The sequence below is a fragment of the Natator depressus genome, chromosome 2, assembly GCF_965152275.1.
Source record: "Natator depressus isolate rNatDep1 chromosome 2, rNatDep2.hap1, whole genome shotgun sequence".
NCBI classification, from domain to species: Eukaryota; Metazoa; Chordata; order Testudines; family Cheloniidae; genus Natator; species Natator depressus.
Window position 1 is genome coordinate 92,371 of NC_134235.1, and position 12,145 is coordinate 104,515.

Genomic DNA, 12,145 nt, shown 5'->3' on the forward strand with positions numbered 1-12,145 from the left:
TTGGCAGCAGCACTGTGGACAAGGATCTGGGAGTTGTGGTGGATCACAACTTCAACATGAGTCAGCAATGTGATGTTGTTGCAAAAAAAAAACCCAAATCCAATTTTGGGTTACATTAACAGAGGCATAGCGTGTAAGTCCTAGGAGGTGATAGTACTGCTCTACTCGGCACTAATTAGGCCTCAGCTGGAGTACTGTGTCCAACCTTGGTCATAGCTGTATAGAAATGATGTAGAGAAACTGGAAAGGATTCAGAGGTGAGCAACAAAGATGATCAAAAGGATGGAATGCAAGTCGTATGAGCAAAGGCTGAAGGACATGGGTTGTTTAGTTTGGAAAAGGGGAGATTAAGGGGGAACATGATAGTCTTCAAATACTTGAAAGACTGCCATAGAAAAGATGGAGAAAAGTTGTTCTCTCGCAGAGGGCAGGACAAGAGGCAATGGCTTCAAACTACAGCATACCAGATTTAGATTAAATCTCAGGAAAAACTTCCTAACTGTAAGAACAGCAGGACAGTGCCACAGACTGCCTAGGGAGGTTGTGGAAGATTCTTTACTGGAGGTTTTCAAAAGGAGTCTGGATAGCCATCTATCTGGGATGGTTTGGACACAACAATTCTGCATCTTGGCAGGGAGTTAGACTAGATGACCCATGTAATCCCTTCTAACCCTATGATTCTATGTCCACTGAAGGCAGAACAAGTAGTAACAGGCTTAATCTGCAGCAAGGGAGATTTAGGTTAGATATAAGGGAAAACGTTCTAACTATAAGAATAGTTAAGCTCTGGAATAGGCTTCCAAGGAAGGCTGTGGCATCTTCACCATTGGCGCTTATTAAGAACAGGTTGGACAAACACCTGTCAGGGATGGGCTCAGTTTACTGGGTCCTGACTTAATGCAGGAGGCTGGACTTGATGACTTCTTGAGTTCCCTTCCAGATCTACATTTCTATGATTCTCTGAGGCCTGGTCTACACTACAGAGTTAGGTCAATGTAAGGCAGCGTACGTCGACCTAACTCTGTGAGCATCTACACTACAATGTTGCTCCGGCCCATGTAAGTCACCCGCTATGCCGACCTAATAACTCCACCTCCATGAGAGGCATAGCGCTTAAGTTAACATAGTTAGGTCAATGCAGTAGCAGTGTAGACACTGCATAAATTACGTTGACTTTAGTGGCCTCCAGAAGGTGTCCCACAATGATCCACCATGACCCTCTGGTCACCATTTTGAACTCTGCTGCTGGCAGCCAGGTAAACAAGAACACACCCCTCCCCTTTTAAAGCCCTGCAAATTTTAAATTCCCTTTCTTGTTTGCTTGGCATGGAGAGCGCACATAGCAACCGCCCAACTGAGCATGCTGGCTCCATGCTGCAAACGTGCTCCTGCCTGGAGTACACAGGAGGTGGTGGATCTCCTAGGTGTGTGGGGAGAAGAGGCTGTGCAGGCACAGCTCCACTACAGCCCTAGAAAAATTGATATCTACTAGCAAATTGCTCAGGACATTGGGGAGAAGGGCTACAAGAGGGACATGCAGCAGTGCCATGTGAAAATCAAGGAGCTGCACAAGGCATACCAGAAGGCAAGGGAGGCAAACAGTCACTCTGGTGCAGAGCTGCAGACCTGCCGCTTCTACAAGGCACTGCATGCCATCCTCAGCGGTGACCCCACTCCCACCCCCAAGGATCAATGGATACTTTGGTGAAGCTGGAGTTACAGGCCACTGTAGTGAACCCCGAGGAGGAGGAGAATCGGGGACAGGGAACTGGGGGATCCATTGGCGCTGCAAGCCAGAACCTCTTTTTGACTCAAGCAGTCAAGCCACTCCCAGCAGTTCAGCATGGGTGAGCCTGATGCAGGGGAAGGAACTCTGGTAAGTATCCAGTTTCCTTTAATATTGCAGGGACACATCTGTTCATTTACTCTTTTAATCATGCTGCAAGAAATAGTGAAATAACCAATAGAGATAGAGTTGCTATCTGCTTATCAACAATTAGGCAGAGGGGGCCCTGCAGAACAGTTTGTTTAGGTGTACCAGGATGGCCTGTGAATCCTCCTTGGAGATCTCAAGGATGCTTTCCTGGAGGTAGTCTTCAATCCTCTGCAGAAAGTTTCTGGGAAGGGCTGCCTTATTTCTTCCGCCACAGTAGGACACTTTCCCTCACCACTCAGCAATTACTTCTGCAGACACCACTGCAGTACACAGACAAGCAGCATATAGACCCGGTCTGCAGCCAGACATATACAGGAGCTGTCCCCTTTCAGCACCCATTACCCTCAGGAGTAAGATTTCAGCTAAAGTCACCACAGCCTGTGGAAAATGGTGCCGGTATTCAGTTAAATTGCCATATCCGCATGTCCTCATGTCTGTGAGCTCCCTTGCTTATTGGCCCAGCTGCCACCCCACCCTCCCAGGCCATACTCAACATAGCTGGGACTGCCATTGTGCTCTGTGAATCCCAGCAGAAGTGGGAATGTAGTGCTTGTAACTTGTGTGGATCAAGGGGAATTAATGCATTGTAGAAATTGTTGGGGAAAATGGGAGGTCTTTTTCTGCTAGGGAGGAGACTGCTCTGGCTTTTAGCACCCAGGGAAAAAAAAACAGGAGTTTGTTTTGTTTTTGGCAACATAACACTTTTAAGCAACAGAGATTTTCCTCCCACTTTTTGGGCAAGGATCAGAGATGAGTTTAAATTTCAAGGACAGGGATTTGAACATCTCATTTCCTACTGAACCAAAACTCAAAGGCAACTACCTGTCCCACTGAACTTCTTAATTATTACTATTATATCCATCCAAAAAGGAGAAGCTCTTAGATGGATGTTCCTGCTAAATGATAACAGGACCCCAGTATTTCCCCTGTATTGTAACAAATGCCCTTGTTTGACTCTTACCATCCTCCTGCATTACAATGAGATAATGTCATCTTTGTAAATAGGTACATAAAAATATAACATTTTAACATTATCCACCACACTGCATTTAATATCCATGTTGGACCGTTGTATCTCCATGTCTTTCAGTCACTTATATAAGCACTTAGCAATGTTGAGATTTAAAATATTATCATTAGGCTTCAATGTTAACACCCCATTGAGATTAATGGTTTATATAGACAGATGTCATTGCACACAAGTCAGGTTTTGAGGGTTTAATTTTCAATCATGAGAATTAGACTGGGGCTGTAAGAATGGGAGGAAGAATTAAAAGATTCTCAGATATCTAGAGCATTATTATTCAGCATATTCCAAAACAAAGACAATTATGTGGTAATTTATGCACCTACAGAGGTGCACTATACACTGGGCCCTGCCCATCCATCGTCATGGACACATAGAGCTTGCCCTGTGATGTCATAATATTCTGTCACCTTGGATACACATGATTTTCAAGAGAGTCCAATCACACCAGTGTGTTCAACTGCTTACTGAGTGGCAAAGGCCACACAGCTGCTAACAGCCTCTAGGGGCCGGCTGTTGGAGGTTACTATCCTACTCGTTCCTGGGAGTTCAGTGACAGAAACTACCCGAAGGTTTATTAAGAGCTCAGGAGTGGGAGAAAAGGTAGAACAATTGAGGTCAGAGATTCAGACATATGCTTCAGACCTTTGGGGGCTCCCTTGGCGCTCTGGAACCTGGGTCCTTACTTCCTTCACATGCCTGGAAGCATTCTAGTTCTCAGTGACTCCCTTCCTTTCCACACACAGGGAATTTGACCCTTAGAGTATTTCATCTATCTTCCCACACTCACACAGTTCTGCCAAAGTCCCTCAGTCCTGGCCCACAGGCCCCCTGCTATTCCAGCCCTGGGCTCCCTATCATGCCGCTCAGCCTATGCCCCTCTGTTATTCCAATCATACTCTCCCCAAGTCATATCTCTCCTGATATCTCTCAGTACTGCTATTCTAGTCCTGGCTACACACTCCCTGTCCTCCCTCCCCCTCCCCCCAGCTCCTCCACCCCAAATTCATCCTGAATAAGAGACCAAGCATGAAAAATTTCAGGCCAACCAGTTAAAGTCTGCCAACATTTCAATCAGTTAAAAACAGGAGATGTATGACTAGAAGGGTTAGCCAGCCTTAAAATATGTGTTCGTAGTTCTTCACCTACAATATATAACCTCCCATGCTGTTGTATTTTGCTAGTACCCTGGGCACCCCAGCACTGAACATGGCATCCAAGAAAGAGAAGCCAGAACAAAAAGCTGAAGATTTTGGAAAAAGTAAGCAAGGAGCAAACAGAAAGGAAGATGATATATCCAAGGCAAGGAGCAGCACAGAACCGTTTGTCAAAGAGAGGGAGCAATATCTGGAGAAGGAATATAAGATCCTGACTGAGCATGTGCACATGTACATGAAGCGAGTAGAGCACTTCCTGTGGGAGAATGAGTTCCTGGATAAGGAGGCCCAGAAGATTCGGGAGGACAGCAAAGCCTACATGACCTATATAAGCAAACATACTCAGAAACACCAAAATGCTATCATTACACTAAACAACCAGAACCACTTCGATCTGGCACAGGTCCGAAAGCAGAAGGAAGAATTGATCTCACAGTACACAGCTAAAGAGAAGGAAGTGAGGAACCAATTGATGGAGATGGAGACAAAGTATTCTCTTATGAACAAGGAGGTTGAAGACTTGCAGCCCTTCAAGGACCTGCAGTTGGAACAGCTGAGCAGAATCAAGGAGCTGGAGAAAGAACTGCTGGTCACAAAAATCCAGCACTCAGAGCAAATGCACAAGGTCAAGAGCAGATTCCTGCAAGTAAAAGCTAAATATGAGCTGGACTCTCATCAGAAGGTTCAGTCTCTGGCCAAGAGAGCTGAAGAGGAAGCTGTATGCAGTCTAATCCAGCACACCAAGCAGGTGAAAGCAGAGAATTGGCGACTGCGCCATGAACTGCTCAGCCTCATCCGACGCTCACACATCCTCAAAACCTTCAAGCTTCAACTAAGAGAGCAGCAACAGCAACTCCTCCGGGAGCACCATTATAGCCAAGACCTCACACGCATGCGCCATTGGTTAAATAAAGCGGCATAGGGCACAGAGCTCAAACAATGAAGTCAACAGCTTTGACAGCTCCCTCAAAAGCATCACATCAGCCAAGATCAGACACATCCCTACTTCCCTCACTAGTGCCAAATCATAAAGTGAAGGTTAAATTCAACTTTCATAGTTAAGTGACATTTGAAAGTGCAATCCCTTTTCTCCACAATATAAGTAACTAAAATTTCCCTCTCTGGAGACAGACTATGATGATCAATAAATTGATGCTTTCCTACCAGCAGATAATATTCGTGAATTAAAAAAAGACAGGGGAGGGAATGGAGAGAAGAACAATAAAAAATAAGTAAAAAAAGTAAGAAGTTCTTGAGTGCAGATACTTGTTTCTGAGGGTATAATTGATCTCATGATCAACTAATATTATGGGTCAGGTCTTCATCCCCACTCTAATTCCTCTGCATTACTTTGGCGGTATAAAGAGGTTGTAAAGATGGACTCTCTGGCCAGATGAGGAATCCTTATACAGAACAGACATATCTGAAAGGATATTTTGTGGCTACTGCTGGAACATGTAGTCATTCTATGCTCTGTTTGTACACACTGCAGACTTGAACTGTTGAAAGTCTGCTATCCCCATCTACACCAGTTTTCCAAACCCAAGTCACTGAGGTAGAAATCCAGACAGAAACCTTAAATTATGTAATCTCAAAACCAGTGTTCAAAAGAGGGAACACAAAGAAATAAACACATGAGCAGCACGTAGGTGCACTTACGGCAGACAAATCCCTTTCACGTCACACAATGTAAGCAAAAATCAGGCTATTCAGCCTTTGGCCATAAGCTACAAATAACAATAAAAGACAATATTCATTGATTTCCCCATCTGACTGTTCCTGTTAATTGTTATCGTCCCTGATCATCTCATCTCCAAAATTGCTGGCAATCAGTCTATTTCTGACAGCTTAAAGTCACCTCCTCGTCCAGGTACATCAATACTTACTGATCCTGAGCTTCCTCAGCAGCCCCATTAGCAGGGGCTATGACTGCCATTACTTCTGCATTCTCACAACAAGGGTAGCCTATATCTTACGGCCATTTTGTGGTGCATACAACACACCAGGAGCATCCTGCTAACGTTTTCCGTGACTGATAGTAACGTGTCACTAGAGCGAATCATAGAATATCAGGGTTGGAAGGGACCTTAGGAGGTCGTCTAGTCCAACCCCCTGCTCAAAGCAGGACCAATCCCCAACTAAATCATCCATGCTGTGGATATAAAAAGAAAAAGCAAGAATTGCCTGCGCTCGGCTGATCCACAAGGTCTGATCTATTCTCCAGCCCAGGGGTCTCCAAACTTTATGAGACGAGGGCCATATTAGATTTTTGAAGGGGCTTCGCGGGCCGAAGCGACTGTGAAAGAAATTAAGTATATGCAAATATATGCAAAATCATTAAAAAACACACTATTCTACTCTGTGTCAGCATTGCATTAAATTCTAAATCAGGTATAAAAGTTAATCGATGCAGGTTCTGTGAAATCACACAAAATATTTGTCAATACGTTAAAAATTATTTCACTTTTTTTAAAATTTTATTTCTAAAGACCTCACACATCTGTATCATACAAATACTGCCTGTTTCCTTCTCCCTGTACCTGCTCAGCTGCAGCAACGACTCTCCCCCAAGTTGGCTCCCCTTTTGGGGGGACACTGGCTCCCAAGGGCACTCACCCCGTCGCACAGCTCAGCTATACTGCTGCCCCTCATAAGCTGCTGCCGGCACCCCCCCCCCGCCGCCTGCTTGGCATGCCTACTCAGCTGTTTGCTACTTCTCCCCTGTTGGTTGGAGGGCCAGACAAATGGAAGCCCCGGGCCGGATCTGGCCCGCGGGCCGTAGTTTGGAGACCCCTGCTCTAGCCTGTAAGCAGTCCCTTGGGAGTGACCCCTTTATTGTGCTTGGCCCCAAAGACCCATACAGGTCTGTAGCAAAGTGACGACTCACCGGCGCAGTGCCTCCTGCTGGTCATCCGGGAATTAGCTCTTTTCCAGCATATGGAGTACCCTCTGCAGGCCAGTGTCTCACCTGCCACTGGCCCCATGTCCCTCCCAGACCCCAGTGCCTTTTACCTCAGGGTTCTGCCCTAGCCATGGGTCCACGCTCTGGGTCTCCCCTCCCAGGGGAACCCCCAACCCTCTAAACCCACCTTGCCTCCGTGGCTACTGCCGGTCATCATCTAGCCCCCACTCACTGGGGTGAACTGCAGTCTGTCATGTCCACTCATCACTGGCAAGGAGGTTAGGACTGCTGCCTTTGCCTATTCCCAGGCTGGATCTCTGCAGCCCCAGTATCTCTGTAAGCCTTCAACAAGGCCTGCAGCCTGTGGTTTTACCAGGCTGGAGCTCCCCAGCCCTATTCCCCAGCACTGCTCCAGTTCGGATAGCTTCCTCTCAGACAGCTAACCCTTCTCCCTCCAGGGCTGGAGAGAGACTCCTTTGTCTCCTGGCCCCACAGCCCTTTTATCAGGGCCAGCTGGGCCCTGACTGGCATGGCCCCAGCTGTGGCTGCATCCCCAATCAGCCTAGCTTGACTGCTTTTAATCCCTGCCTACTGAAGTGATGTTGAAATGCCAATAGTGATCCTGGGAGACCCAGCCTATCCCTTACTCCCATGGTTCATGAAGCTGTTGTGACACTCTATACTTTGGGGGCGCGCCCTGTAAATCCCATATTCATAATTTATATATAATTGTGATATTTAATATAAAGCATGCCATGTGAGGTATCATGGGAAAGGATCTGCTGAAAGTCATTGTTCTAGCTAAACATGTGTATCATTGGTGCATATGAAGTTATGAGACTGTGTTGTATGGTTGTCACTAAAATATGCTGTGAGTTGGGGAATTGCCCAGATATTAGATCCCCAGAGACAAGTAGAAGAGAGCTAACCAACACCTGGGCAGGTGTTGAACAACCATCAACAGCCATTATCCAGCAAGAGAATTACAATTCAATGACTCACTTGCACAAGGTCACACCAGGGGAATTGCTCAACCTTGCATGGTGACTCAGCAATGCCCACCAGACATGCCTGGACTTAAGTTTTCAAGCACATGGAATTAAGGTATAAAACAGAACACAGTGGTTCCACTCTTCCTCCTTCCTCTTCTCCTCCACCTATGCTGAAGGCAATGAGAATGCTGGAGCTGAAGAGACTGTTTCTGAGGCTAAAAGGGAAAGCCGTGGAAAGACTGTGACCAACCTTCAATATCCAATGGGGTGAGAAAAATTGCTTAATCTAGATGTTGCCCAGTCTATAGGTTGAGAGTTTAGACTGCATGCTTATATTTTATTTTATTTTGGTAACCACTCTGATTTTTGGCCTATCCTTTAAATCTATCTTTTTGTAATCAATAAACTTATTTTAATGTGTATCCATACCAATGAGTTTGAAGTGCTTGGTAAATCTGCTCAGGTTACAAAGGGTGATGTATGTCCACTTTCCATTGATGAAATGGCAAACCAATGAATGAACTTGCATTGCTGAAGAAAGCATCTTGATCATTGCAAAATGGTATATTCCTACCATACAAGGCTGGGAGCTGGGGGCAGATTATTCTGGTGCCTTTCTCTGTGTGATTCATGAGTGGCTGTGGGAGCATTCATGCAATCTAGCTGGGTGTGGGGCTCCACATGCAGTTGTACTGAGTGGTAACAGAACCTGGAGGGGTTTGCTGCTTGCCACCAGTAAGCCATTGTGAGAGACAACCCAGAATAGTGAGTAAAGGGGTCACAGCGGTCCCACAGTTCCAGGTTGCACTCCAGGGATCCTGTCACAGCTGGACACCTGGACAGCAACAAGGACCGGTTCAACAATAGGCTCAGCAAGTGCAGAATGGTGGTTGAATGTACCTTTGGCCATTTGGATGGTTGCTGGTGCAGTTTTCTCACTAGGTAAGACCTCTGTGAAAAAAATATCCCCATCATTCTAGCTGCCTACTGTGTGCTTCATAATATCTGTGAAGCAAAGGGAAAGAAGTTTCCACAGGGGTGGGGCATGAAGGTGGATATGCTTTCTGCTAATTTTGAGCAGCCTGATACCAGGGCTATAAGAAGAGCTCAATGTGGAGCAGCGTGTCTCAGGGAAGCTTTGAAAATCCATTTTATTAATGACACACAGTAAAGTGTGCTGCTTTTCTGCATTGTGCCTACACATAGTCTGAACCTTGCTGCGCTTGCTGTCTGTGTAGTAATGTTATTTTGGAAACGCACCTCTTGCTTTGCTCTGAAAATAACTCCCAGCCCCCACCATCGACCTTCACTAGAGCCGCCTCCCAGCCTAGTGCTGGAGAGACGACCCAATACGCCATTCAACCCTTTGCTTCTCCTAAGGCACAGCCATTGAGGGGAGGTGTATTTGGTGCCTGGGGAATGGGCAGCAACCCAGCAACTCATCCCTCTTGGGGGCCAAAACAGTGGCTGCCATGAGTGAAGGGAGTGTGGGCTGCTGGTTAGAGCAGTGGTTCCCAACCAGAGCTATGTGTACCCCAGGAGGTATTCCAGGGGTACATCAACTCATCTAGATATCTAGCCTGTTGTAAAACTAGGCAAATAAAAAGCACTAGCGAAGTCAATACAAACTAAAATTTCATAGACAATGATTTGTTTATACTGCTCTGTATACTATACACTGAAATTTAAGGACAATATTTATATTCCAATTGATTTATTTTATAATTATAAAAATGAGAAAGTAAGCAATTTTTCAGTAATAGTGTGCTGTGACACTTTTGTATTTTTATGTCTGATTTTGTTAGTTTTTAAGTGAGGTGAAACTTGCGGGTACACAAGACAAATGAGACTATTGAAAGGGGTACAGTAGTCTGGAAAGGTTGAGAGCCACTGGGTTAGAGTATGGAGGGGATGGGAACCAGGACTTCTGAGGTCTATCCACAGCCCCGGCTCTGTGTGAAGTTGTGCACATCCCTCAACCCCGGAGCCTCAGTTTCCCTGTCCCACCCCTCCCACCCATGCTATGAATTAATAAAGACAATTTCATTTTCAAGACATGGACTTTTATTACACACAGAAATAGACACTGAAAGATTTGACAAAGAATTAAACCATGGAAATACAGGGGAATAAAACTGGGAGGGGGGAAACATCTCTTTTAAAACATAGCGATCTCGCCTGCCATACATCAGTGTACGTGCGGCTGTTATTCTTGGCACCTTACCTTGGGGTTGAGTGGAAGGGACATTGCTTTGGCCCCCATCGACTAGTGGAATGTGTACGAGGGGGGCAGGGAGAGTACGGTGATGTAGAATGCCATTCTGTGGGGGCTGCAGGGGGAGTCAAGCCTCAAGGTGTTTCTCCTGAAGGTCAACAAAATGTCTCAACATGTCTGTTTGTCCCTTCTGAATCCCATGCATGACCTGCTGCATGCCATGCTCATTTTACTGGGCTGCTTTCCTGCTCATAATGTCCATGTCCAGTTTTTCCCAGAGAGCAATCCTGCACACTCTCTGCTCAGTGTCCACTGTCCCAGAGGTGTTCATTATCTCATTAAACAGGTCTTCACATGTTCTCTTTAGCCTTTGTCTTACCTGGGAGAGCCTCTCCGCTGGTGTGGAGGAAGAGCTGAAGGACACACTTTCATGTAAAAAGAAAAGGAGTACTTGTGGCACCTTAGAGACTAACCAATTTATTTGAGCATAAGCTTTCGTGAGCTACAGCTCACTTCATCGGATGCATACTGTGGAAATGCATCCGATGAAGTGAGCTGTAGCTCACGAAAGCTTATGCTCAAATAAATTGGTTAGTCTCTAAGGTGCCACAAGTACTCCTTTTCTTTTTGCGAATACAGACAAACACTTTCATGTGTAAAACATGCAAAACACAAAGGAACCATTGTCAGTGCAGACCCAAGGTCTAGTGCAGAATTGCTATATAAAAATCACTCCCCTGAATCCACACAAGTGTAAAACAGAACATTTTCATTTCTACAAGGTATTCATTAAACCAATTTGATGTCCCAGCTCTGGTGAGTATGACTTGGGAACAGGGGTGCCGGACCATCTGCAGTGGCGGGGAGCAACCCATGGCCGAACTGGAGGTGGCCAGGGGGCAATGCCACCTCCCTTTTGTAACATGGATATTGTCTGGAGGTTGGGGACCAGTGTTCTCCTTCCCAAACTGCAAGCCTTGGCAGAGGCAGCACTGGGGCGGGTGCTTGCGGTGGCTTATGGCTACCACAACATTTTCCTTACCCTCCTGTCCTGTTGCCACTGCTGCTCTCCAGCATCCAAGGCACGCCCACCCGCCCCCAGCCCAGTTCAGAAGCCGGGCCCGGGAAGTGTTAAGAGCCTCCAAGAGAGACCAGGATAGTGTGCGGAGGCCCAGACGCTCCACCTGCCCTGGGCGGGGGCAGGGGATGGGGTGCTAGAGAGCAGCCCTGGGCCCATGTCCCCACATCCCACCTGCCCAAGGCTTGCACTTTCTGTGGTCAGCACTGACACCTGCCACCCAAACTATGGCCATGTATTGTAAAGCATGGGGAAAGGAGCGGAAAATCACAAGTGGGGGGCACAGACACTATTGTTTGTGGTTTGAGCAATTTAAATGGAAACTACCTCCGTCTCCCAAAAGTGACTCTAGTTGATATCATGCTCCTGAGAGTAACAGAGGCGGCAAGAGAACAGCTGCTGTAAGAGTCTGGTTCAGACCAGGTCCTTATGCTGCTATGCTGTGTACTGTGATGATACTAGCTGAATTAATACTGGAGTGGCATGGCAAAGTGTCCTACCATGGTGGAAGAAATAAGGCAACCCTTCTCAGAAACCTTCTATAATAGATTGCAGACTACCTCCAGGAAAGCTATGGAGGATTCCTGGGACATCCCTGTGTATATAAACAATCTTTTTCATAGGGCACCCTCTGCCTAGCTGGTGCAGCCACTGGGAAGCAGATAGCCACTCTATCTCAACTGGTTTTTTAAATAAAAAATAGCATATAAGAACATATGACCCCAAAATGTTAATTGGAATTGCATACTCACCAGAGGTTCCTTCCCCAACATCATGCTTGGCCATGCTGCTGTACTGTCACTGGCTGGACTCCTCATAAGAACATAAGAATGGCCAT

At 46.2% G+C, this 12,145-nt stretch overlaps 1 protein-coding gene across 1 annotated transcript; it reads left to right on the forward strand.

The window, feature by feature from the left end:
- The first annotated feature begins 4,172 nt into the window (after positions 1 to 4,172).
- On the forward strand, positions 4,173 to 5,505 carry CCDC166 (coiled-coil domain containing 166). The gene is given in 2 exon segments (XM_074942905.1): positions 4,173 to 5,027; positions 5,029 to 5,505. Coding segments are annotated over 2 exon segments (978 nt in total). The 3' UTR covers positions 5,152 to 5,505.
- Positions 5,506 to 12,145: the final 6,640 nt, after the last annotated feature.